We start from the raw sequence: 25,367 nt of genomic DNA, 5'->3' as shown, positions 1-25,367 counted from the left end.
AAAGTCAGTCCCTCTGGCAGTGGCTGTGGTGGGGGAGCAGGACAGGCTCTGCCTCTGCTGCAGGCTGCTTTCCCAGTGCCCTCCAAGCCCTGTCACAGGGCCAGCATGCACAGGACACAGTCTTTGCAGTGCCACCCTGGCACACCTCAGATGCCATGAGGCCAGATGCAAGGACCAGGCGAGGCTCAGGAGGCCCTGGAGCAGATCCAGAGCTGTGTCCTGCCTTCCTGCTCTGCTGCCAGGCTGCCTTTGGGCAATGCTGCTGGCAAGGTGCCCCTGAGCTCCTCCCCGCTCGCACACAGCTCGCAGGCTCCTGCCACGGCTCTCTGGCCATCCCACACCTCTGCAGAGCCGAGCACGCTTGTCAGCACACACCACCTCATAACACATCAGAGCAGGGATAGCAGCACACACAGACCCCTTCCACCCTGTGCATCCTTTCAAGGATGGATGCCCTGCAAGAGAAGATGGGTAGATTCGGAGTTTTCCTTGCAGCATGGAGTGTCTCATTTAGAAAGATGCCAAATGAGGCAACTGGAAGAGGCTGGTAATCCCCATAGCCTCCGTCCCTGCGACAGGGGTCATCAGGGAACACAGATTCACAAAAGCACCAAGGTGCAATTCCAGCACTTCCCTGAACTAGATCTTGTACACGCACATTTCAGGCCAGGTTTGTAACTCCTGCTATGCATGTCTACTTCACCAGTTTCAGGGGGGTCCTGTGCCAGAAGCCAGCCCTGTATCTTGGGATCCATGATAACAAGAATTTATAGTACCTGAATTGAGTTTCCATGATTCAGAGACCTCAATAAAGTTATTTTTGTTTTGCAGATGCTTAGTCAGGACATCACCCTTTGACAGAAAAGCAGGGATAGTTCAGGCTCCCACCCAGGCCTTTCTGCTACAGTACCCTACATTCCCCACTGTTCCAGCTAGTCTGGCTTGAAATAGCCCAGGGACTGTCTCTCTTCCTTTTCCTTGGAAAACTGCATTACAACTCAATGTTTCCCATTCTAAAAGTTTTCTATCACTTGGCTCCCAGTTATAATTACATGCACACAGTCAGTAAAGTTTCTTCCTTGGGTTTTTTAGCCTCTCTCCAGCTTTCACCTCCAGAGCTGTTAGTCACTGTTTGGCAAAGGCACACCACTTCCTAGTTTTACCCATTCTGTATTTGAGTTTGGTATGATTAGAAAGGAGATCCAAATAATTTCATTAATACACACCTGACCTCAGTCAAACATAGCCTCACTCAAAACTTTCCTTGTTTCTCTTCATATCAGTGTCCTGGACCCAGGAAGGACAATATTTGTCCTCCCTCCACTACAAAATAAAATGTCAATGATAGTCCCACTGTAACCCTGGATATCCTGGAGTTCTCTCTAGGTTTTGCTTCTGGAAAACAGACAAAAGACAAATTATTTGACAACAAATTAATTTTAAAATAGACACTGGATAAATGGTGTTAAAAACAAGCAAAGCAGCCTGGAGAATTTTAGGAAAAGCCAAATACTAGGCAGGTAGCAGAGAGAGAAGCTCAGTTATCAGTCAGTCTTGCATCCCCCAGCTAGCAGGATGCAAAGGAATGGCAATGAAAGGGATTTCTGCTGTAAATGCATCTCCAGAAGGACATTTTGACAGTCATCTTTTGATTTTTACCTGCTGGGATAAATGCTCCACTTGCACATCATTTCTGCTAAACAGGGGCTTCACCGCACACTGTCCTGCCCTCAGTCTAGACATGTGTTAAGAGTTTCCTTCCAAAATCCAACTCAAACACTGTATTGCCATTGACTGTTCTGCTTTAACCTCATCATTTCCCCTAGAGTGGTTAACTGATCACACACAACACACAGGACAAAAACAGGCAAGTTCTATGCAACACTACTGCTGCCTAGCACCTGCTCCAAAGGCTTTGCCTACCTGCTTATCCATGGTTAGGCCTGTCTGGCCTCAAGGAAATCAGCAAAAGAAACACTGTGCAGAATATGGCAGCCTCCACTGATTCATCTCTGATTTCTACTCTTGCCTTCACTTTAATTTACAGCAACCCCTCCCTGCCGGTGTTCTACCCTCCCTCCAAATTTCAAGGCAATCATGTGGGATCAAGATGCTCCACCAAAATCTAAACATTTTGTTCTGATTTCATTAGGAATGATAAGGCAATATAAACCACTCTAAAGTTCTTTCAAAATGGGAATCTGTAATGTTTCTTTGGGGAAACATCAAAATGAGATGAGTCAGCACCTCTGACTGGAGCATTTTCCCCCCATTTTCTTCCAAAACGAAATTTCAACAAAAGATCATAATGCATCCCAGCACCGACAGACCACTGCTCACAAAGGAGAACAACCCATCCCTGCTCCTCCAGCTGGTGTTAGGTAGATCATTTCAGGTTCCTAAATAACCTGTGCAACTAAGGCTACGAGAAGTATCTCTATTGAAGCTTACTTATCCTTTATAATTTGTATTGCTATCAGATAAAACAAGGTAACAGCAGCTAGAAAAGCAGGATTAGGCCCTGCTGGTACTGATTTTGTCCTCTGAAGGTCTCTTGCTTGAACAGTGAAGTCTGATCTAACTCACTCCAGATGTGAATACAAGGGGCACACAGTCCCACCCCTCCTTGAGGGAGCCGCACCACGGTGCTGCGCTGGTAAGTTCAGGGAATACAGGTACTTCAACAAGATACCAGATGAGAAACCTGCTCCCTAAAAGCCACAGAATTTCACTGCGCCACTCTCCTCACCTTATGAGCAGAACAACATGGATGGCAGCAACTCAGCAGCAGAAAAGGGACCTCTTTATTAAGGACAGCTGTATTTACAAGTTTCCACGCTACAAGGGTGGCATGCCAGGGTGCCTGCCAGGAGCTGAACTTCAGGAACATTTGATGCAAGGCAGGAATCTGCTCCCAGGGGCTGGCTCTTCTTAGAACAGCTGCTTCCTTGAGTATCAATTTTGTTTCCATATCTATGAATAAGTCAGGAAACAGGAGGAGTTTTATATCTCCCAGTTAATACCTTCATTCAGCGAGCCCCTTTAAACAGCCAGGGAAGAAAAGCAGATACTCTGGAGAGAAATTAAAAGCACATTACATTGGTCTCCAGCTGTGCTTTGCCTTTGGAGACATTTCTCTCTCTCTCCACTGACCTGGCTCCCTAATGAGGCATGTAAACTAGGGAATTCCCCCAGCAAGTGTGCTTTCTTGTATGACTTGCAAAATGTCCAGGATAGTTGCCTGGCCTAACTGTACTTCTGACCAAATCAAGTAGTACCACAGGAGTCAAACGGGGATTAAAGAAACAGCATTGGCAGGAGCGGGTTTAACGCCCCAAGCCTATAAGGGGAGAGAATGCAACATTATTGATTCCAGCCCCTAACCCTGGAGTGATGTAAACAGGAGTGCAGCAACCCTAGAGGAGTTGTAGCAAAATAGTTATAGCATTGCAAGCAGATTAAAAATACGGTTAACATACATACTTCCCCAGATGCTTGTTTGTTCTTATGCAAGACGTGTTTATTATGCAAAATGATAAAGCAGAAAAGAAGGAGAGGAAAAGAAAATGGAAAGACACACTAAGCTTTTAGCGTGACTGGGGTTTTCTCAATACTGCTTAGATTCTTTTTTTTAATCATTCCCTTATTAGCAGGAATCTTCGAAGTGATTCAGGCTCTAATTTCAGCATTTCAAACTCACAGGTTTATACTGAAAAACCATAGTGAGCTCTTGTAAGCGACCCATTTTTTTTTCCTCTATATTCTCTATCTCTGCTAGTGTTTTCTAAGTCTTCCCAATAAATTATGTATCACAATTTGCCATTTAAAAAATAATTAGAACTCTGAGCTAAACAACAAGGAATATCTGAGAGCACTACATTTTAGAAGAGAAGTGTTTTGTACTTGGGGCAAAACCAATCCCAGCTGCAATGCCACTGAATTATACATATCATCATATTGAGAGCTGCACTTTCAGTGTACTTGGAGTGATTAGGTGGACCTGTGGAGACTCTACAGCCCCATGACAAAGATTTGCTCCAGGAGAACCAGGTTTGCCTCCCAGCCAGACAATTCACAGACAGTCCCTTTCCCATGCCCCTGTGAGTTGTTGCAGTCATAATAGAGGGTAAAATGGGAACCAAGGAGAGAAACTTCACAAAGAAAAGTTACACAGGAGTGGGAATTAATTTTCTGGTGGAACTATTAACTCCAGACAGACAGGAGAGCATGTTCTGTGTCTTCTCCCGTTACGATTAGGCTGTAAACTCACTGGAGTGGGACAGACCTCTTTATTCCATGTTTCTGAATCCTGTGCAACAACCAGCCCTTGGTCTTAGCTTCCCAAGTGCTGAGGCACCACAGACAAGTTATACCCATTGCCCTTCATTCATTCTGTGCATTTTTACTTTGCCATCAAATGCTAACAGTGGGTCTTCCAGAGAGTCATGCCCCTCCCCAGAACAGGTGCTGACTGAAACCTTTGTGCACCATCGGGGAATTCAGAGCTGCTGTACATTACAGGAAATCAAAAGTGAACAAACCTATGACTCTGCAAGCTTGCTATGCAGACAGTGGCTTCCATCCTACTTTCTGCAAAGCAGGATGCCTCCAACCAAAGCATGACTTTCTTGTCTACTTATTACCTAATTCCCATGTCAACCTCAGAGACAGCAATAACTTAGTCTGGGGGAAACAAAATCAGGTATCTTGTGTAAGTAAACAATGCACAAGTCCCAACAGCTGCTTCCCAAACAAAGAAGGTTTAGCATCTAATAAATTTAGGCCTCTAAAGCTGGCTAGGAATATATGGTTGGCTTCAACCCAGCAACCCAACCTCACACTATCCCTACCTGAACAAATGAGGTAGGGATGAGGAAACTCATTGCTGAAGGTATCAATATAGCCGAGCCCATCAGAAAGTCTCGCATGTTTCCTCAAAATGCTGTCTCACCATGTTTGGCTTTAGAGGACTCTACTCAGCCCTACTTCTGTGCTAATCAACACCAGAAAGACTTTTTCCAGGGGCTGGTTATTCTAAGCCCATTCATTCAAGAGCCCATTGGCCCAAACTCAGGAGCTGGCACAAACCATCCCTAAGACCAGGCTGATAACAGCCTGTGGTTTGATCCAGGGCAGAAGATGTCAGCCAAGACCTCAGCTGTCACAGAGAGATTAAATATCATCAAAAAACCCCACAAAACAAAACTAAAACAAACCCACAGCAATGACATGTTCAGTTACAGCATCAATCTGGGTTCAAGAGGAGGGAAAAACCCCAAACCAAACCAAAAACAAACAAACAAACAAAACCCATTACCCTGGACAATTTTATCTAAGACCAGTCCTAGACTTGAGGGTGTTCTAAGAAGTCCTTGCAGGGCTTCCATGCAGCATGGAAGGCACCCAAGCAATTAATTTATCAATTGGTCTGTGTGAGTGAATAATATCCGTGGGGAATGTTGACCCATTTTTTTCAGAAATCCCCCAAAAAAGGCTAGTGAAAAAAGACACGTACATGCACAGAAAGAGCAAAGCTGTAGTTTAGGGTCTGCTAAGCAAAGAGCAGGGACAATGTGCCCCTTGGTGTGGTCAACAATGAGGTCCAGGCAGCACAACCTAGGGACCCTCACCCCACAAGGAAAGCTGCAGCAGCCAAAAGAGACTGCCTGAACAGGTGGAGCTCTTAGACATACCCAGTTCTTTCATGGCATCCTGATCTCATCCCTTGTCCTTTACAATGAGCTTGACCCACACTCCCTGCTCCTAACACACTTTATCCACAAATTTTCTATTTTCTTGCCTTGGGGTTTGCTCCCAAGCACAATGAATTCATTAATTTACTGCTGCAAGACAAAGACAGAGCCACCAGTCATCACAACGAAAATATCCAAAAAGTTCCATCACCCTGGAGTAGAAACGGTCCAGTATCACCCTTTTACTGCAAGCAGAAACCTTGGATCCCATTGATAAAATGAACAGTTTCACTCTTACTAGCTCAGACAGAGCTCAATGCCATCAAGCTGTGGCATATTCTGAGGTTCACTTCTTTAGCCACCAGCCATCACAGTGCATCCTTCCCCATCAGCCCTCCCTGATTAACCTTCCTACTCAAGACAGGCACACTTGTTGGAAATAAGCAGGCCCCATTAAACCACCCTCACTTGAATACATGTGTGATCTGGTGCCTTTTAGGATCCTTGAAATGACTAACAGATGTGCTTCCTGAACAACATGGTCTTCCTGCCGAGTACCACCTCTTGGTGTGTCCCTCCCACTCTTTATATCGTGTCTCACTACTACTAGAAAGAGATACTTTTTCTCTGCATCTTCTCTAGTCTTTCAGCTGTCAAACATCATTTTTCCAACTCTCTGTTTCTTCTTTTGCCCAAGACCCACACCTTTCCCTCCCCTGCACTATTTGTTCAGAAAATAATGACCACTCATTGGTCCAAGAAGACCCTGTTGGCTGGCTGTGGCTCTGTGACACACTCTGATTTCCTGCAATCCTCATTTACAGGACACTGGTGGTACAAGGAGCCTCAGCACTGGGCCAGAACCCTGTTCTGCACTGCACAAACAGGGCAAAGCAGCAGTCCTGAGCCCCTGACAATGTACCCAGAGGGACACATGCACAACAATGCAGTACCACACCATGCTTGGTATTACCTTTAGGACTCTGATAGCTTTACAAAAAGAGGAAGTTTTCATTGTTAGTAAAGCAATTTAATTTATTTAGAAGCAGTCAATTATGTTTACTGGGCTATGAAAGAACAGGAAGCGTCTGGCATCTACAGAGATCCAGATTGATCTCTGTCTCTTCTTGACAAGCAGCCAGTTTTGAGACCTATCTCGCCAGGCATACTAACACATCCACTTGTTTTCTACCCTGAGCTGCTGGGGAGACAGAGCCTTGTTACATCTCAAGGGAAAAGGGTAAATCCCAATCATTTAGTGGTATAAAACTGACCAGGAAAAAAGATGGAAGACAGAAAAATTGCATAGAGCAACCCCAACTGCTGTCTTTTCAGTGGTCCCATCCCCATGCTCACATACACTTTTAAAGCAAAGTAAGTGCCCAGACAAGAGCAGAATCGCTGCACTGTAAACTTACACAAAGGCAGACGAGATAAGAATCTGGCTATACACTGTAAAGCTATCATAACTACAGAAATGAGAAGTGTATTATTAACTATCACTTTTTACTATGTAGAACTAGAACAAAGTTATTTGAAGCATAAAAATTCTGGCAAAGGGCTGCCATATTTAATAAATCACCAAATCAATTATTCACTGTGAAAATCAATTACTTACTTTAAATGAGAATCTTATGAATAACCTCATGCCCTTTCATGTCATCTAAGAAAGTTATAAGGGAATTAGTCGGCAAAAACTGCTGCACTTATCTTTTATGTGCATTAAAAAGACCACACAAATACAGGGAACTTCTGCCAACAGAATAGTCCAGAACCCTTTGAAAGGAGTCAGGGTATTGCTGTGGATTTACACTGCAGTCAAAAGCAGAATATGACCCATTGGGGCACCACCTATGACCAGGTATCTGGGTGCAATTCAGAAGCAATCCCATTGAGTCCATGCCATTTCACAAATGTGAAATCAGAGTATGACCAACTCTACACAACCTCCTCTACAACGTGACCTACGTTAAGTATGTACTCAAAGGAACAGAAAGTGTATCTTCACAGGTCAGGAATTATTGCCACAGTTCTCTGTGGAGACACTTTAAAGTGAATATTGCATGGCCTTGCACCAGCTCCCGCTGCTCTTGCTTTTAAAGGTTTGCTGATATGTGACTGTTTTCAGAAAAAGCTGGAAGTCCCAGCGCAGTCTGCTTCCTCCCACCCACAAAACCAAGGCACTTCAGGAGCCCAACAGTGCAAAGTACTTACTGAGCTGTAGAGATATCCCTCAGCGTTCATGGCAACGTATAGACCTGCCTTCACCCCTTGGATTGCCACCACGCGAAGACCCACAGGAATTAGATTGAAAAGGGCTGTGGAAGGAAAAGAAAAGCGAATGTTATGGACACATCACCCTGCATGGCCACTGCTGCTTTTGCCCCAGGGCCAGCCCACCCCACTCCTGCCTCTTCACAAAAGAGACTGAACTAGAATCAACCATCCTGCTTCCAGCCACAGGGAAGGACTGCAGCCATGGAGCTGATGGTGACAGGAAATGTTTGTAAGTACTGGGTTTGGCTGCCTCCCAAATGCCTTAACATACCCATCAGTCTGTCTGATCACTGCCTTTGCAATGCCAAGGGCTCATCTGTGCTCCCAAGTGAGTGCATCGTGATGGCTTTCTGAGGGCCAGCTGAGCCAAGGTAACTGCACATATACAGGACTTTTCCTGTGGCAAACACAACACAACTCAGTTTAGCTCACCCTGAAACACATTTAAGCCTAATCACACTTTCCTGTATTTGCCATATGCTAAAAGAGTACACAGACAGTGACCACAGCCAGAAGGATGCAAATTAACTTGACTGTGTGCTTGCCCATGTGATCCTGGACTGTCAAGGGAATGAAGAAACTCAAGAAATAGTGCTCCACTCCAGGACTTCAGCACTGCCCCCCATTCAGAAGCAGCACTGGAGAGGACAGAAGAGGACAAGATCTTTCATTATTCAGTTTTACTGCAGTCCTTCTGATTAAAGCATTGCAACCACTTCCTCCTGGTTAATTACTTTATTGCTTGATTCCCACCCAGCAGACCGTGTATCTCATTGAAAGACCCTTCCTATGAGTATATACATTAATGTACTGTCAGGCTTTCCTACATTTCTAACAGCATGGGCTCAAAGAAGAGACTATTATTACCACTGACAGACTGAGCACTGAAGCATTAGCACAGCTTTGTTTCTACTGAGATTCATAGATCAAGAGTATTTAGATGTTGCCAGATCCCTTGTGCTTCAGCTTACAATGAGCTAACTAGAACTCATCCCAGGAAGCTGAAGATACGGAATGATGGGCACAGGGTCAGGCAGAAATACAAGCACAAACACAGCGGAAATACTTCGCTCAAGGTATCTTCCCACGCAACAGCCCTGAAACAAGAATATGAAATGCCACTTTGCTCAGGACATCTACCAGGTGTCTTGGCTGAGCTGGTTTCAAGGTTGTCTCCAAAACACGATCCATAAATTCCAGCACACATGAATATAATTTTTTTCTTCACTTAATTCCCAAGGAAGACTGGAGGACTCCCCTCAATGAGCTCCCCAAAATGGAGGCACCTCAAGTCTAGTGAAAAAAACCCTACTCTCAGCTCCTTCTTGTGCTTTTAAGCACCATATTCAGTAAAACATCAAAGCACGTGCTGAAGGCTTATCAAATCCAGTGCCTGTATTTGTGTTTCTGGGGGAGAATGTCAACAGATGTGTATGGCAAATGCGGTCCAGCCTGAGAATTGGTCTGTGAGTAACTGGAGTCAAGGACAGTGCTACTCTGCTACTGTCCCTAGACAAGGCAAACACACCCCAGAGCAACTACTCAGCATTAAAAGTGTTACCTATCCCTTTCTCCCTACCACGAAGGTCTAAAACCTTCTGCAATTAACAAGTCTATAAGCAATTCCCCTTCCCTATTTCTTCCCCCTACTGAAAAATAGAGCATATTATGGCTAATAATGAAACAAAATGGGCATCATCACTCATTTCCTACAGCCAATTTGTCTTGCATAGAAAACTTGTGACAGATTGTTCAAAGCATTCATTAGGCAGCAAGGTGATAACACTCAGAATTAGTGGTTGCGAAGTTCCACTTGGAAGCATCCACATGTTTCCAAATCTCTTTCCACCTCTACATGCAAAGGGAGCACAGGAACAATACTACAGTGCTATGCTACAGCAGGAGGACCACTGCCAGTTCCCAAACTCCCTGCTGCACCCATCATCATGGCAGAGCATCTCCTCAAATGCAGGGGAGCAAGTGGGCAGGCAAGCACAGGGACACAAAGCTGACATAGGTAACTGGCAACCAAAAGTTTTAGAAAGCAAGTATCTTCCTCTATTAAAAAAACCAGCAGTTTGGGTCAATCAAGATTTTGTAAATTCCCAGAGCTATGTCTGCACTCAAATCTAGAAATACCTTCATAGAAGTTGATACCTTTTATTATCATGCTTCCAAATAAGTATTTCATCTTGGTTTAGAAGAGATTTAAAAGCTTATAAGCTTTATTGTAAGAATGTAAAAACGGGGGGGAAACCCCTCAATCAACCTCAAAAGCAAGATGTCTCATTCTTTGTCAGGAAAAAAAATTCTGATTCATTTGAATCACCAGATTTGAAAACGGGAAAGAGGACTAGCTGTGGTAGAATAGAATTGGACACTGGGTGTGCTGATGTGAAAAACAGAAAAATTAAAAACTGCTTTTAAAACTGTTTCTCAAATGCAAATGGCACATATCTTGTGCCATCTGCTGTTTCATGGAAGGGACATGCTCTTTTACCCCACGGGCAAAAGGAAATAAAACCTGAAAATGTTGAATATTTGTGCCCCTTTTCTTCCATTACATCTTACCATCTTCAACTAGCAGTATTTACGCCTGACCCTACTACTTCTAGCACACTCCAGTCCTAAACCCACGAGTATGTTGTCACTGTTATGTTATGGTAATTTATCAGCTAAATTCTGAATGCATGTTTCACTATGGGTCTAAGTTCTCTACAGAAATGGAAGTGAGGCAAGATCTGCCCTATACAAGGTGTGGTACATATGCTCAGCTTTAAACAGTAGTAAGTCAGAGGAGCTAAACTCATCTGTAACAGGTGATTTGTTCTCGAGCAAGACATTTGTGTTACACGTGAATAACAAGAACTAATGGAAGATGCAACGAGCAACAGCAGCCTCAGCGCACCATGAGGTGGTGAGGATTAAGACCCTGAGGGGAGTGGGGAAAGCTGCTGAGACGATCAAGAGGCTCTGGTGCAACACATATGAAAGAAGAAACAGAGGGAACTGCATTTGCTTAGCTCGAAGAAAGGAAAGCCGCAGACAGATTCTTCTCAGAGGAACACAATGAAAGGAGAAGAGGCACTAAACAAAAGCCTCAAACAGAAATGAAGACTGGATGAAGAAAATTCTCTGCAAGGAGAATAGTGCAGCATTGGAACATGAGAGGTTATGGAATAGCTCATTCCTGGAAATGTCTGAAAGAACTGGACAAGGCTCTGCACAGCTGAAGATAACCCAAGTGGGATGCTGAAATGCAAGCCTCCTTAATCTTTTTGTGCTTCTGGCTGGAAAGCCCCAAGCAATATCCTAGATGTGCTGGGCTGTTTCGACCTGGTCAGTCCAGTTCACCTATCCTTTCTGTACTGTCCGTTTGCCAAGGCTTTTCAGATGTTCAGCAGGATTATGTAGGCAGACAAGGAAGGCCACTTGCTCTAATGAAGGGGCATTATCCTGCTCAGCCCACGGAAAAACAGTAATAATGCAAGCACTGACAGCAGCAGTGAGCTCTGAAAGGCCATTTGAGATCAGTGGAGCTAGAAGGAAAGGATACTGCCCCAAGACGGGGTTCATACATCACCCTGAGAACACAAACAGGGGCCTCATACACCATGAAAACGCACTCCAGTGGGAAGAAAACTCTTCACATACCACAATGCCAGCAACCAGAGAATGTGCCCCCTTGCTTGCACTGAGATGGCATGTCTCTAACGGCATGGCAGAAGGAACAGATGTCCCAAGTGCTGGTTCCTGGGAAGCTGGCTGGATGCCCATTCAAATGCCATTAGAACTTGGCTTCTGGGTTTTTTTTTCTTTAAGTGAGAGAAGGTGGAAAATAAATGCCATCAGCTTCAAGAACACACATAAAATGGGCAACAAATAATTAACTGAAAAATTGCTTAAATATTAGCAGTTCCTCTTGTATAAATAACTGGGTTTTTATTAGAACTTTTAATTGCATCAGATGTATCTGAGGGACACGGCGTGTCTCATTTTAAACATTTATTTTGCCAGAGTAAACCAAGCTAATTCCTAATGAAAATTATGCATCCTTTCACAATGCTAATTTGAATAATCAGTGTGGGGACACAGGACACAAAGCAATGTATGGAAGATGGTGTTCACCAGTATTTAACTGTGCTAAGATGACTTCTGCGTGGAGAATAGATGGTCATCTAGAGTGGGAAGGATCTTCTCCTGTGGCCCTCAAGAGTGCCCTTCTCTGCTGTGGATGCAAGTTAACCTACCCCTCTTCAGGGATGGAAAAATATTATTTATCTAGTCTTCGATGAGTTTTGCTCTTGCACACACTTCTGACTGGCTGGTCAGGAATCTTCTGGAGAAGTACTTCAAAACAGAAAACAGCAGTGAAGTGAATCTGTAAGCTGTTTACTTAGACAAGTAACTTTTGATTTTCTTCTGGTGAAAAATTGAGATTTTTTGGAGGAAGAGAAAAGAAAAAAAGACACTCAGCTTTATTTTGGCACTTCCAAAGTGCAAAATGTAATTTCGTTTTGAAGCCGTAACTGGAAGCTTCGCATAGTTTATAATGTTCATTCAAGCTGAAGATTTATGGAGGAGACTATGTGGTAAAAAGTTACATAAAATTGAATAAAGCACAGTCCTAATTTCATTTTCAGGAGCCAAATATTCCAGCCAAATATTGGATTCTTTCCCTCTTTTGAGATCCCCTGAGATCAGAAGATGGGGAATTCTTTGGCTTCGATCTTCTCTCAAAAACTTGCCTAAACTTTCCAGCTCAGCCCCTGACTTTGAGCCAGTGGCTTGGCACACTTCAATGAGATGCCTCCTGTCCCACCAAGCTGCTGAGACAGGGCTGCCATCTCACCAGACAAATTTACACTCTAGAAGGGTACTTCAGCCCATCTATTTCCAGTTAAAAAGACTGGGTGGAAGCAGCTCTCAAGTACTCAGCACCTGGCCAAACTCATCTCTGACATTCCTGGGGGGATATATACATCACAGCTCTTTGGACAAATTGGGGCCCAACCTCAGCCATGGGAACTCAGGAGGTTCCCCTGAATCCACTGCGGGTGCAGCAGCTTCCCTCATCTCCCCTGTCAGACTTGAAATATTGCTGAACTGCTCTTACATTTCTCTGCTGTTTACCTAAATTCATCCCTGCTCCCATTTAAGCCCATTACTTTGTTGTTCAGTCCTCCATGATAGATGAGGGCAATGAATCCCTGTCATCTCTAGCATATCTTCCCGTGTTTTTGACAAATAGGCCTCCAATGGGATTTTCTGCAGCTTAAGAACAGCCTAGGTCTTCTTCCTTTAAGAAAAAGCAGCTCATACAGCCCACTGAACTCATCTCATGTGTTGGTGTCTGCCTGAGAGTATCTCAAGGCCAGACACTTCTTGAAGGAGACCTGCTGAGTCTCTGAGAGTAAAAGTGTGCGTGTGGAAGTCCACAGATTCTCCTGCTCCGCACATGAATCAGAAATTGTGCTACGGCAATTCCCAATATTTACTTTGTTCAACACCAGTGTATGAAAAAGGACTAAAACCTGACATTTGCATTTGATACAGGCCACGTTTCTGGTAGATGCAGCCTCTTGGGTCATTCCACAAGGGCTTTGCCAGCTACCTGCAATTTCAGTCACCATCTTCTCACAGCTCCTCTCTCATGTATGGACCCCCATCAGCAGGGCAGCTCCAGAACACACCATGCTCCTGCTACAGCACCCTGCAGCTTCCTGGGGATGGGGCAAACACCACGGATGCGGGGCTGCAGCCACCTTGTACCCCTGTCCAAGTGCACCTTCACAGGAGAATGTCAATGCCCTGACATGTGTGTTGAACCCCTACAGACACCCTCACCTGCAGCCCAGGCCCTGCCTTCCTGGAGAAATGTCACCTTCAATCCAGCTAGGAGCTTCCTTAAATTAGAGCAAAATGGGTCCACAAATCAAGCAGGCTCCTCCTTTTACAAAGTACATGAAGCTTGCTTCCATCAACCCTACCACACAGATGAACTTTTGTTCACCTCTAATAATGACTGGGAAGCCAAATTCCATGCTGGCCAGGTTAAAAACCCCTTTAGCAGTGTTACAGGGAGCTCCAAACCAACATAGGTAGGACAAAGCAAGACTTGAGTCCTATTCTATTGATGCAATTTGTGGCAGCAAGGATCTGAGCTTAACTGCCCACTTAGGGGCATCACTCTGATGCCTATGAAATGCAGAGATGCTGCTGAAAATATTCTACACCTTTTTTAACCTTTTGAAGAGCTTTGGTATTAACAAAACAACTTCTTCTTAAAAAGGAAGACTGACTACTACTTTGCATGTATTTAAACCAGTGTGGCTCCTGCACATGGCCATGGATTTTAAACTGTGTGGCTCTGGTGCACTTTGCTGTCCAGCACGAACCCAACTCCTTTGAACACAGTTTTGGAAGATGACCTCCTCTGACAAGGTTATTTGATACCCTCAGCCTTTACACCAGCCTCAAAGCACGAGACTTCAGTGAACAGCTGCTTTTCTCCAGCCTAGAAATTCCTGATGCTTGCTGAATTTTTGAGGCTAAAATAGTGAAAACAATTTTCTCCTCTTCTCCTTGGAGAGAGAATTCCCCGTATCCTTTACCCACGTGGCATGTGTATAAATATAATCTTTCTCTTCTGGCAGCAATTCAAATCATGGGTTTTATTCTCCACCCCACCCAGATGGCAGTTACAGAATCGGGGCAGGAGGGAAGAAGATCAGAGAGGAAACATATGAAATTATACTGGCAAGATTTAAAGGGGAAGGATAGATAGAAAGAAATGTGCAGAAAACAGCTGTCTTCCTCCTAATCTGAGCTTTTCAAAAATGAAGCTGCACAAGTGAGACCCACTAGGTGATGCATTTCATTGTAATTGGGTTGCAAAACAGGCTAATTTTTCTTACTGTAGTCACTGTTTTCGTCCTTGGTCCCATCAATTGTACCATCTGGGTGCATCTGCAGGAAGTATTCCTGCTGGCTGAATAACCTTGTCACAATTCCTTTCAGCTGGGGTTCTGCAAAACAAAAATAATAATTATTACCAGATATACTGAGTAGCACAAGACTGAATTTGCTTGTCCCCCATTAAGCCCTGAGTAAATGTAGAAGTGCTTGGCAGGAAAGACAACTTTTGGTGACTCCTTTCAAGCGTGGTTGTAAAATATTCATATACAATACACAGACATACAGGTAAATAAAACTGAGATCAGATGAGCAGGTAAAATGAAATGCATACTTGGTGCTGTAGAAATAGACTATGGAACATCAATTCTCTGTAAGTTACCTACCAAATAGTAGTATTTAGACAGTTGATGTATTTGGAATATGCTGCTTGTTCAGAAGAGTATTTGCTAGCACTGTTGCAAAGAATGTGCCCATTGTTTCTTATTCTGCTTGTGAAGCCAACTACCTTGCTTTTTGTATGGTTGAGTCACTGTCATGCAGTGACAGTTTTATGCCAATGAAAAGCTATTTAAATCACTGGTATTACAGTGGTGTAAACCCAGAGCAACTGAGTGCCGAATCAGGGCTGCACGTGAGTCCCACTCTGTGGGACTTGGGGAGCAAAATTCAAAAAGGAACAGACACAAGACACCTCCAAAACTGACCTCTGAAGCATTTATGGGCACCTCGGACCACCTCTGTTTTAAAATCCTGCATGTTCCCCCCCTCCTGAAACATGCCACACACTCTGGCAGATTAGAATCTTTGTCTCCAACAGGGACCTTTCCCAGCCCGTGTGTATCATGAGCCAGCCATGCCCTAGCTGTGTCTTCCTATTGCCTCTGCAACATTTTATACCCTCCTGCTGAAGGGGAAAAGGAAAACATGAAAAAAGCAAAACCAATTTGAACTTTACATGACAGAGGTGTCGTGCAGCTTTAACTGTCTCCTCATCACCCAACTGATCAAACACAAACTAAGTGGTCAGAACTAAATTCAATTGTAATCACGCAAGTCTTAAAATTTGTTATAGGCATTGCTGCTGGAACACTAGCGAGCTGGCTGCATGTGAGCAGACACACTCGCTGGATGGAGGAGATCCTCCTTGTGTGACAGGAGGTTGTGGTTTTACGTGACCACCCACCAAAAGTAAATAAATAAGACCTAATTACTGCTGGCTCAATGGACAGGAAGGAATCCAGCGTAGCATACCAAAATCTCATCAGGCTCCTGCCTTTCATGCCCCCAGTGAGGCTGTTTAATAAGCCATGGTCGTTACATAACCGTGGTCACGTTGTGTGTTAAGTGTTCCCATCCGGAACGCCGCTCTCGCTGCATCACTGCATGACTCCCCTTTGGGGAACCCTCGCCCTGCTCTCCTGCACTCACAAGCCCCCCGCAGCAGCAGTGGGGATCTCAGATGCAGACAGGCTGCAGGTGCAAAGGATTTCAGTTGCAGCAATCCCTACGCCAGCCAGGGGAGAGTCAGGTACTTTCTCATAGCTACAAAAGCCACTGAATAAATCAGATCAGCTGGTTTCTATGCTGCCTTAAAAAAGAAGTGATTTCAGTGCAGTGAGCACTGTAGGCTGCAGTCAGGCTTTCTCCCGGCAAGACTCAACGCTGGGACAGTAAATAAGTACAGTTGTACTGGTCCTCTACTAAGAGCTAGTGTTGGTCAAGCCAACACATGTCAAAATGACACTTAGCAAAACACTTAGCTCATTCTTCTTACCTAAATGAATTATCTATTTTGTTGAATGCAGAAGCTTGATTTAACTTGCTTTTCATTAGAAAAGCTCATCAAAGCTAGAGGAAATGAAAAGCTGTATTTTCAGGCACAGATGCCTGCACCACCTTCCTCAAGTCTGTCCCTTTCCTCCCTTTTATCTAATACCACAATAGTAAAGGCACTAATAGGCACTCTTTGATATGAGACACCTACATTTGAGTCCCTGAATGAATCTTAGCCTCAATTTTACTCGCTGGTTAAATTTTAATGTTTAAGTACTTTGCACGAAATGGAAGAGCTCCCAGAAGGAAAGATATAGAAGATAGTCCTGCAGTCTGAGGCTTTCTGTATGCTGGAGAAGTGGGGAGGTCTTGTCTTCAAGCTTTCTGAAGAGGAGCAGGGAGAGAAAACAACCCTGACCTTATCTCTTTTCTTTGGAAGATGACTTAGCTACAGGATAGAATTAGAATAGCACCTTTTCCTCCTTCTTTGGGATGAGAACTATATTTCAACCATGCAAATCATTTTGGAAAAGGAAAATCTCTCCCACTTTTACTAAATAGACTACCAAGTAAAACACTGACCAAATCTGTTTATTATTAAGAACTTATCACATTTTTAGAGTTTATCAGAATAGCACCCAAGATTCCCTGATGTTTCCTTGTATCCTTTCTATAGATGCAAACAGAAAGCTGTATGACCATAGCAAATACAGGGTAAAGCCCCAGGGTCCCTTTTCTATTACTGACCTGACAGACACCTGGTCAGCCTAAACAGCTGCCCCCTTCATAATGCCAGCCTTTTCTGAGTCATTGCCTTCCTAGGGACAAATTGGAAGGGAAATCTTGTCTTACATGACCTGGTTTTGCTAAACTTTAAAGCTCACACCCACACTCAAAAGTAAAACTCAAAGGGAGTGAAGCAAAGAGTTCTCAGCCACATACAAAACCACATTCCTCCTGGCCCTAACATAGTCTGAAAGCAGCAGAGCTCCTGTCTCTCCTCACTGCACAGATCCTCTTCTGCAGGAACATCCCTGCCCAGACTCTTTTAGGATGCCCTGTAGCACCAGCAAAAAATGCCTCTTTCAGACACTGAAGGATCAGAGCACTTTGAAGACACACAGTCTCTCCTTCCCTGGTTTCTGTATTTCCGTGGGTCTCTTTCTATAGGAGAGAAGTTGCAGCTGCACCTTTGGGTACCTTTACCTACCTGAACTAAACACAGAAGCAGTACAGAGAGGTGCACAGCCAGCAGTGAATTCTCTCCTCTAATGCAAAGAGGGTTGGGAAGTTGCCTGGGCAATGGGAGATTTGTCTCACACAGTACAGCCATCTCTCCACCTGAACTGGTCTCTCTTTGCATCCTCAAACCCCAACAGGCTGGCCAGGCCAGGTCCACAGGGTCTAGAAACCATGTGCATCTCTGCAGTGCCTGCAAAGGAACCAGCTCGAACACGAACAGGTGCACAGGTGACAACAGCTGCTGGAGTAGCTGCTTCCCACCAGGGAACCTCTTGTCTTATGTCTGGGCATGAAGTGAGCTACTGGGATTTGCCATTCATACCGTAAGCACTGTGGTTTGAGGCCTACAGACAAAATTTTAGGCAAAGGCAACTTTTAACAAGGAACAAGGATTTATCCATCTTTCCCTCTCACTATGGAACTATTACCTGAAGAGAAAATTGTATAATCACAGGACAGGAATTTTCCTACTAGCCCAGACGTAAAATGTTGCACGTGACTTTTAAGAGACCTACTTCTGTCATATCATATATTTTAACATCACTTCTTTCCATTTACAGAGCAATTTTATCAGTCTTCCAGCACTGCTAACCCTTATGCTGCAGCATTTGTGCTGAAAACCTCAATTTATAGAATGAAACCCCTCAAAACCAGTAAGTCTCCTTGTCAATTAAGGATGCTGAGACACCCTGATAAGTCAGAAGAGAAAGACAATGAAATAGACTGACAACTTTTCAGTTTTGCAATAAAAAGAGAACCACCCTTCCCAGCAGACAATATTGACAGTGCTTATTGGAGTACCAGAGGGAAAAAATACAATAAAACCCCACAACCTTGATACTTTTTTTTGTCTATACTTTCCTCAATGATACTGCTCTAGGCTATAATCGACAAGAAAAATAAGCAAACAGTAAAATAAAGAGAAAACATACAGCACAGATAAGCAAAAACTCTGCTCTGAGCATTTCCTTTCTATAATTCATAGAATGTACCACAAATCAAACTTAAACCTACTCCCTAACCTCAGCCTTGTACAGCAAATGGGACTCCTCTTGCTTTTAAAGGCACAATACTGCATAACACACTTGGGATAAGCCTATTCCTCCCACTCAGGCTCCTCCGTGTGTGCTTCTATTCTGCTGTAGAAGCAGCTTTCCCTGCAGAGATGGAACTGAACTAAGATGGACAAGACTTCAGCACCAACTTAGTGTCTCCCTAAACACAAAGTCAAGCACTTCAGAATGGATTTAAGAAAGACGTTTTTGCTGCCTTAATCCCAAACTACTGACTCAACAGAAGAGATTTCCATGAAGCTTGTACTCCCAGTGCAGACCCCATACTACCAGGTTTCCCATGCAATATGCAAAGGGATATTTTTATCCCTACTTTATAAGCAATACTGCTATACTTTAGGATGCTTTCCTTAAAGATCCTATTCTAGTTGCTCATATACAGCTATTGAGGGCTGGGGAGTACTGGAGAAAACTCAGTGGACTCTACGCAGGTGCAGTAAGCTCAATTCCTTCAAATGTGGCAATTCCAGAAGATGCAAGGGAAGATCATGCTCAGGAAGCACCACAACGGGGACATGAGAGTGCAGAACAGAACAATAACACAAAGCAAGACTAAGCTGTAACTCTCCTAGTCTGCAGGATCTGCCAGACTGGGCACTTTCCCTACAGCGAAGACACAGCTGACACCTAATGACCCTTCTTAGAGCAGTCATCCACTAACAACTCACTGAACATCCCCTGAAGGGCATCTTGCTTGGTTACCCCTTCCACAGGCCAAACTCACCATTTCTGCCTGTCCTGCTTTTAACTTTCTGAGCCCTTTGGCACAGCTGAGGGTAACTAAATCATGATCTGACTGCTAATCTTCCTGTCTCTTCTTAAATGGTAATGTGATGCTGCCATTATTCACTTCTGCTGTCCTGCTGCTGAGCCTTGAAGTCATCTCAGTTCACCATGAGCTGCTGTGCTTCCTGCCTTATTATGCAGCTACACAGTGATCTTCATCCTCCTGGGGCTTGCCAAGGACATGATAGTTGCAGGGTGCTCACATGTACTTTGTTTGATCTCCAGGGACACACTCACTGAAGGCCAGAATATCATGGCTGTATCACCTGCTCTGCAGTCACCTCCCTCACCCTCAAGCTGCAGACATTGTCGAAGATATCTGCTGTGTGCTATGGGGAAAAGAGAAAGAGCACTGACAGAAATATCCCTCTTTAATGATCTTTTCAATCAGATCTCCTACTTAAGGTGAGTAAGCAACTCACCCCTTAACTGGAAAATGGAGAACACTCAAGTGTAATAACTCCCCTTAATGCAGAGAGGAGCTATGAGGTTATGCATTAATGCAGCATTTAGCAAAGCCCCACTTGAGGGCACCAACTCTTGTTTATTTCCACCAGCGAAGCAGCAGCACTAAACCCCTGCAGGAGGAACCCCACTCTCTTATCATCATTGCAGGGTAGCTCAATTTGCTCCAAACCCTGACCTCTGGAAGACCAAAGAATAGGGCACAACACCCTCTTCCAGCTGCAACTCCACTATGGAAGGCAGTCTACTATAGTCTCATTTCTTGTAACTCACAGAATGCCCCTTATTACGGCAACACAATGGCCTGAGGCTGCAGCAAGCCAGTCCCCACTTTGCCTTGGGCTGGGAATTATAAAAGCACTCAACACAACCCTACTCAGAGAAGTCACCTTAATCTGAATTCTCCAACTCAATGGCACAGAACTCAGAGGAGCCACTTTTCAATGAACTCTTAAAAAAGATGAAGGGCTTAGTGACCTTTGAGGGATTTGAGCCACTGGCTCCAAGGATTCTTGCAATGCACAGCAATGCTCTTAGTTGGCAGGCAAGCCTCTACTTGAGGTTACTGGTGCAGAACTGCTTCTAAATCTAATTCAGAAGTTACTGTGCTGGGTGTCAGTGGTACTCAGTGTGGGTTATGGCATAAACTCTGAAGCTCTTGGGGTTACTGCTCTCTGCACAATGAGCTGTCAAATAACAGAGGACTCTGCAAGCTCAGATGGGAAGTAGCCATTTTCTATCCAGCAACCTGCAATAAGGTACAAGGAAGGTACCTACTGCAGAATTTCCACAGGTGACTTGCCCATTTGTTTGCTCTCTTTCACTGCAGCTCAGTGCCTCTGTCTGGTCTTAGCATAGCAAGGCTGTCAGATGCCAGCAGCAGGCTCCCACAACACTCCCTCTGGCACCTCCAAAGGATATTAGTCTGGTGAGGGAGAAAGCACCTCCAGCTCTCATCTGAACCACCTCGGCATGCTGCTGACTCCCTTCTGTGCCTGTGCAACAGTTTTGCTGAGGATGTGACTGCAAACACAGGAACTGTAATACATCTCAGGAGCATATTTCACCTAAATGTTCTTCAAACATTTGTTTATTGCAATTAAACATTTTAGCCTGGAATTTACACATTCCATTATTCTTATTTTCCCCTATTCAGGCTGCAGCTGTCATAATGGGAGGTTGATTTATGACTCACCTAACTAGCACTCAAATCCTTAGCACACCAAACCCAGCATGCAAGTCAGAGCATAAACTGCTCCTAATTTACTTAGATTAACTCTGCATTTTAAGTGCCACTGCAGAAACCGCAGTTCCCCTCCCCTAAAAAGGATGGCTTCCAGAATACTCGATAAGCCAAATTTTGCAAACACAAATTCTGTAGACAGAGAAGGGCACTGAAATCCCTCCTTCAGAAGTACAACATTAATGAAGGCTTGTAATAAATCAGCACAAAAATCAGGAAGCTCCATGCAGATTACTATGGTGACAGGCATCAGCAGAGAACTCAGGGATGAAAAGCTGAGGGAGATAAATGTTGGGGTTATTTTCCCAGCCAGGAACTGCCAAGTTCTCCAGGGTGTTTGGAGTTAAGATGAAGTAATTTGGCTGTCTCAAATTAAATGCATCACTGTCGACATTAATAGCTCAACTCCCAACAATGATTCACTGTATCCACCCAAACTGGGAAGCTCAGGAATAACACCACTTGCAGCTGTGACAGGAGCTGCTGCCCTTGAAGACCCAGAGTGTGTTTCCTCCGGCCAAACACCCCGACCCACTCTGCCATGTAGTGACCATGGCTCTAAGTCTTCAGCAGATGTTGCACATGGCTGGCTGTGGCTGTACCTGCAGTGAGTCACGCACAGAGCAGGTCAAAGCATCATGAGCCACGCGCGGGGATCCTGGAGGACATTCCAACTGTGTCATGCAGGTGCGGAGGTGGGAAATCCTGTTGCAAAGCGCTGAGCGTTTTCAGCTCCCACAGGAGTCACTCAGTGCACAGAAGTGCACAGGCAGGCAAGACAGTTATTTCCCAGCCTCACAGTGTTTTTCAGTTTCTGTTGCTGAACTCAGCAAAACTGTTCGGAGCTGAAAGACAGGTATTCCTTGAGGAAGCCTACAAGCAGGTAGCCAAGATGGCCTGGGCAATGCTGTCTGTAGCATCCTGAGTAACAGGCAGGGAGAGGGCCAGAGAACTGCAGAGCCTAGGGAGGTGAGTGACACGGGAGCATTTGTGTTTATTTGGATGTCTCCTCAGGCTGCCTGCACAGACAGCCAGTCATGAAGGGTAACAATGCCCAAGCATTATGGGGTTCTATCGCAAAGCAGGCATCCAACCCCACCTTGCAAAGCCGCCATGAACCCCTTTAGCTTAGATACAGCCCTTTGGCTTAACACACTGGCACGTCACCCAGCCTGTGAGTAGGATGGAGAGGTGTAAACAGACTTACTGACACCAGGAGTTGCTCACGAGGTCTGTGGTTTTGGTGGCACCAAACAGTCCATCCCAGCTCCTTTCCCAATGATGCAGAATGAAGCCTGTACCCAGCTTCAGTTTAACATGATTACAGGGATAGTGTCAGCCTCCAATTACAAAGCATTCATTTGGAGAATAAAATGGCTCTGGGACAACAGGGCTGCCTGGCACACTCATGTATTTACTCATCTCAAGTGTGAATCTCCACCCAGGGCTAATAACTACAGAGAAACAACTGGTGTTTCCAGGATGCATTACATGAAATAACAGGCTGTGCTGGCAGGGCAGGGCTGGCCTCTCTGTTTGAAGGACGTGCTTCCAAAAATGACATTTCCCTAACTCAGAGGGATGATGGGCTCAAGCCGTTGACAGCACCCATCAAAGCAATCGCCTCCTGTCACCATCAGTGAGTCACTAGAGCAGAATGGCACCTTGTAGGCAAAAGGAGCATCCAGAGAAGTGATTTCCTTTCCTGTGCTGGTGTCTGCCAGGAGGAATAGTAATTAGCTCTCCAGCATGGAGCACAGCTGCCTGCCTGCACCCCTCCATGATGCCTGCTTTGCTCTTACAAACATGAGTCCCTCCAGGGAAGTCTTATTTCTCACTTGCAGAGTAGGTGGAAATGATATGACTGCATCTCTGTGGCATTTATGCAGGCCCTCCCATATCCAGGGAATCAGCTTCACAGGGATGTTAGTGCAAGTCTGAGGTAAGGGGCAGAGAAATTAGTCATATAAAGCATTGAAAATTGGGGGTGCCACATGGAATCACAGCTCCATGTCTGTGGATAGTCTTAGCACAGCCTGTGGATGTCAGAAGGTAGAGAAGTCACCCTGCAGCTCACCCGCTCTCCCAGATCTGGATCCCATGTGACAGCCACCTGAGGTCAACCGCTCAAGGATACTGAGGTACAAAGTTGTGGGTGAGTTTTCCTAGAAGGCAAACACCAAACTAATGTACATGACATGAGCTACCCACTCTGCACCAAGGACAAAACAGCCATCACAGCACTGCAGGGCCAAAGAGGAACCCAAACACCAGTGCAGGTGAAACAGTAGGACAGAAAAGTGGATGAGAAGTGACGGCCAAGCTGTTATCAGGTATTTTGGCACAGAATTGCTGACTACCTCTGGGTAAAACTGTCTAGCTGACTATTTTGCTGAAAGGCTCAGAGTAAGAGTAGATAAAACTATACACAAACTCCATCTCACTAGCAGAAAAAAAGAGAGAGATCTGAAAATAGTGCAAGTTTTCATTTTTTCTTTTGACACAACTTTTACCTTGGAAATTTAATGAAAAAAATATTAAAAGAGCCAGAGATTAAATCCAAAGTTTCATTTTGAGTACAATGAAATACTGCATTAGGTCTGAATCCTCTTCTCCCCAGAAACTTCTTTTATTTGACCAGAGAACTAAAAAAATCAATTCTTCATACAGTTCACTCCCAGGTTTGTCTCTGCCTCCCCCAGGATGCGGTTTATGTTGCTTTGTTGATCCAGTGTGTTTTAGCAGCAGACAAAATTTCAAAACATTTCCCTTTCAAGAGAGCAATTTTCTACACCTGTATTGACTTGAGCTCTGACGATAAAACCAAAGCCAGGCAGGAACAAAAGGCATACAGGAGATGTACGGCTGTTCCAGAATTTATGCAGGATGAGCTTTTTCAGGTAAAGGAATTAAAAAAATGAGAAATTTAATGCAAAAGAAGTTGTAGCTACAGCTCCAAAGCTGTCATTTTCCAGCACAGTCAGTGCCTTGGCTACTGAAGGTTAAAGCTTGCTCATAAGTATGGATAGCAGAGCATACAAGATGTATTATTTATTTTGAGGAACACCCTGCAATTATTCCTGACATATTGTGTAATTAGCCAAAATTACAGCATATTCACCAAGAGTGAAACAGAAGATAGCATAAATATTATGTATGAGCCCACAGTCAGTGAGCACATTTCATCTGGCTGCAGACGTGTCTCATGAACCAACCAAGCGCGGTTCCCTGGCCCCCTGGGCTGTGCCAGCTCCTGAGCCGACACCCACAAAGGGGAAGAAACACTGGGAGTAAAATCCTGATTTTCCCCATGCCGGTAATCAGAGCTCAAGAGCTGCGGGAGGATTTAACAAATGGGAACAGCCACACTGCAGAGCTTTCAGGATGACTGAGCCCAAAGCCCACACCAGAGAAGAAGGGGTATATTCCCACATACATTATCCCAAGAGAGGTGGAAAGGCGGGCTTGGAGGATGTCTGAAGAAGCTACTTGCTAGGGTTTGCTGCCTGGAGCTGACAAAAGGAAAAACTGAAAAGCAGCTCTGACCTCTTGCCATACTTGCAGCACCTCTTGGCCTGCAGTTTCCCAGAGAGAGGATTTCCTACAGACCTACATGTCAGACCCATCCTAACAACTTGTCTGATGGCTCAGAAATCCTGGGGAATGTTGTGGGAGTGCTCTGCTGTGTGTACATTTAGAAAGACTTTGTTTTGTTCTCTTAACTCCAACATACAACATAAAACTTCTTGCCTGTTAATCACATTTCTTCCTGGTTTCCTACAAAGATGTGGTTTGGATATTTGTACATTCTACCCAGAATTTGGTCCGTGGGAGGATGTACAAAACAAGTTTAAGAACATCCTTCTAAGGAATGCATATCTGGACTCAGCATAGGAC

At 44.6% G+C, this 25,367-nt stretch overlaps 1 protein-coding gene across 1 annotated transcript in view; it reads right to left on the bottom strand.

Moving 5' to 3' along the window:
- Nucleotides 1-25,367, bottom strand: part of FGF12 (fibroblast growth factor 12) — a 100,067-nt gene that overhangs the window by 63,256 nt on the left and 11,444 nt on the right. Inside the window, 2 exon segments of the mRNA XM_032119441.1 lie at nt 7,908-8,011; nt 14,888-14,998. Of these exon segments, the coding sequence (XP_031975332.1) occupies nt 7,908-8,011; nt 14,888-14,998 (215 nt within the window).

This window comes from Corvus moneduloides, chromosome 10 (assembly GCF_009650955.1).
Source record: "Corvus moneduloides isolate bCorMon1 chromosome 10, bCorMon1.pri, whole genome shotgun sequence".
Classification (NCBI taxonomy): domain Eukaryota; kingdom Metazoa; phylum Chordata; class Aves; order Passeriformes; family Corvidae; genus Corvus; species Corvus moneduloides.
The sequence above is the reverse complement of the archived record's forward strand: the minus strand, read 5'-3'. Positions and strand labels throughout refer to the sequence as shown.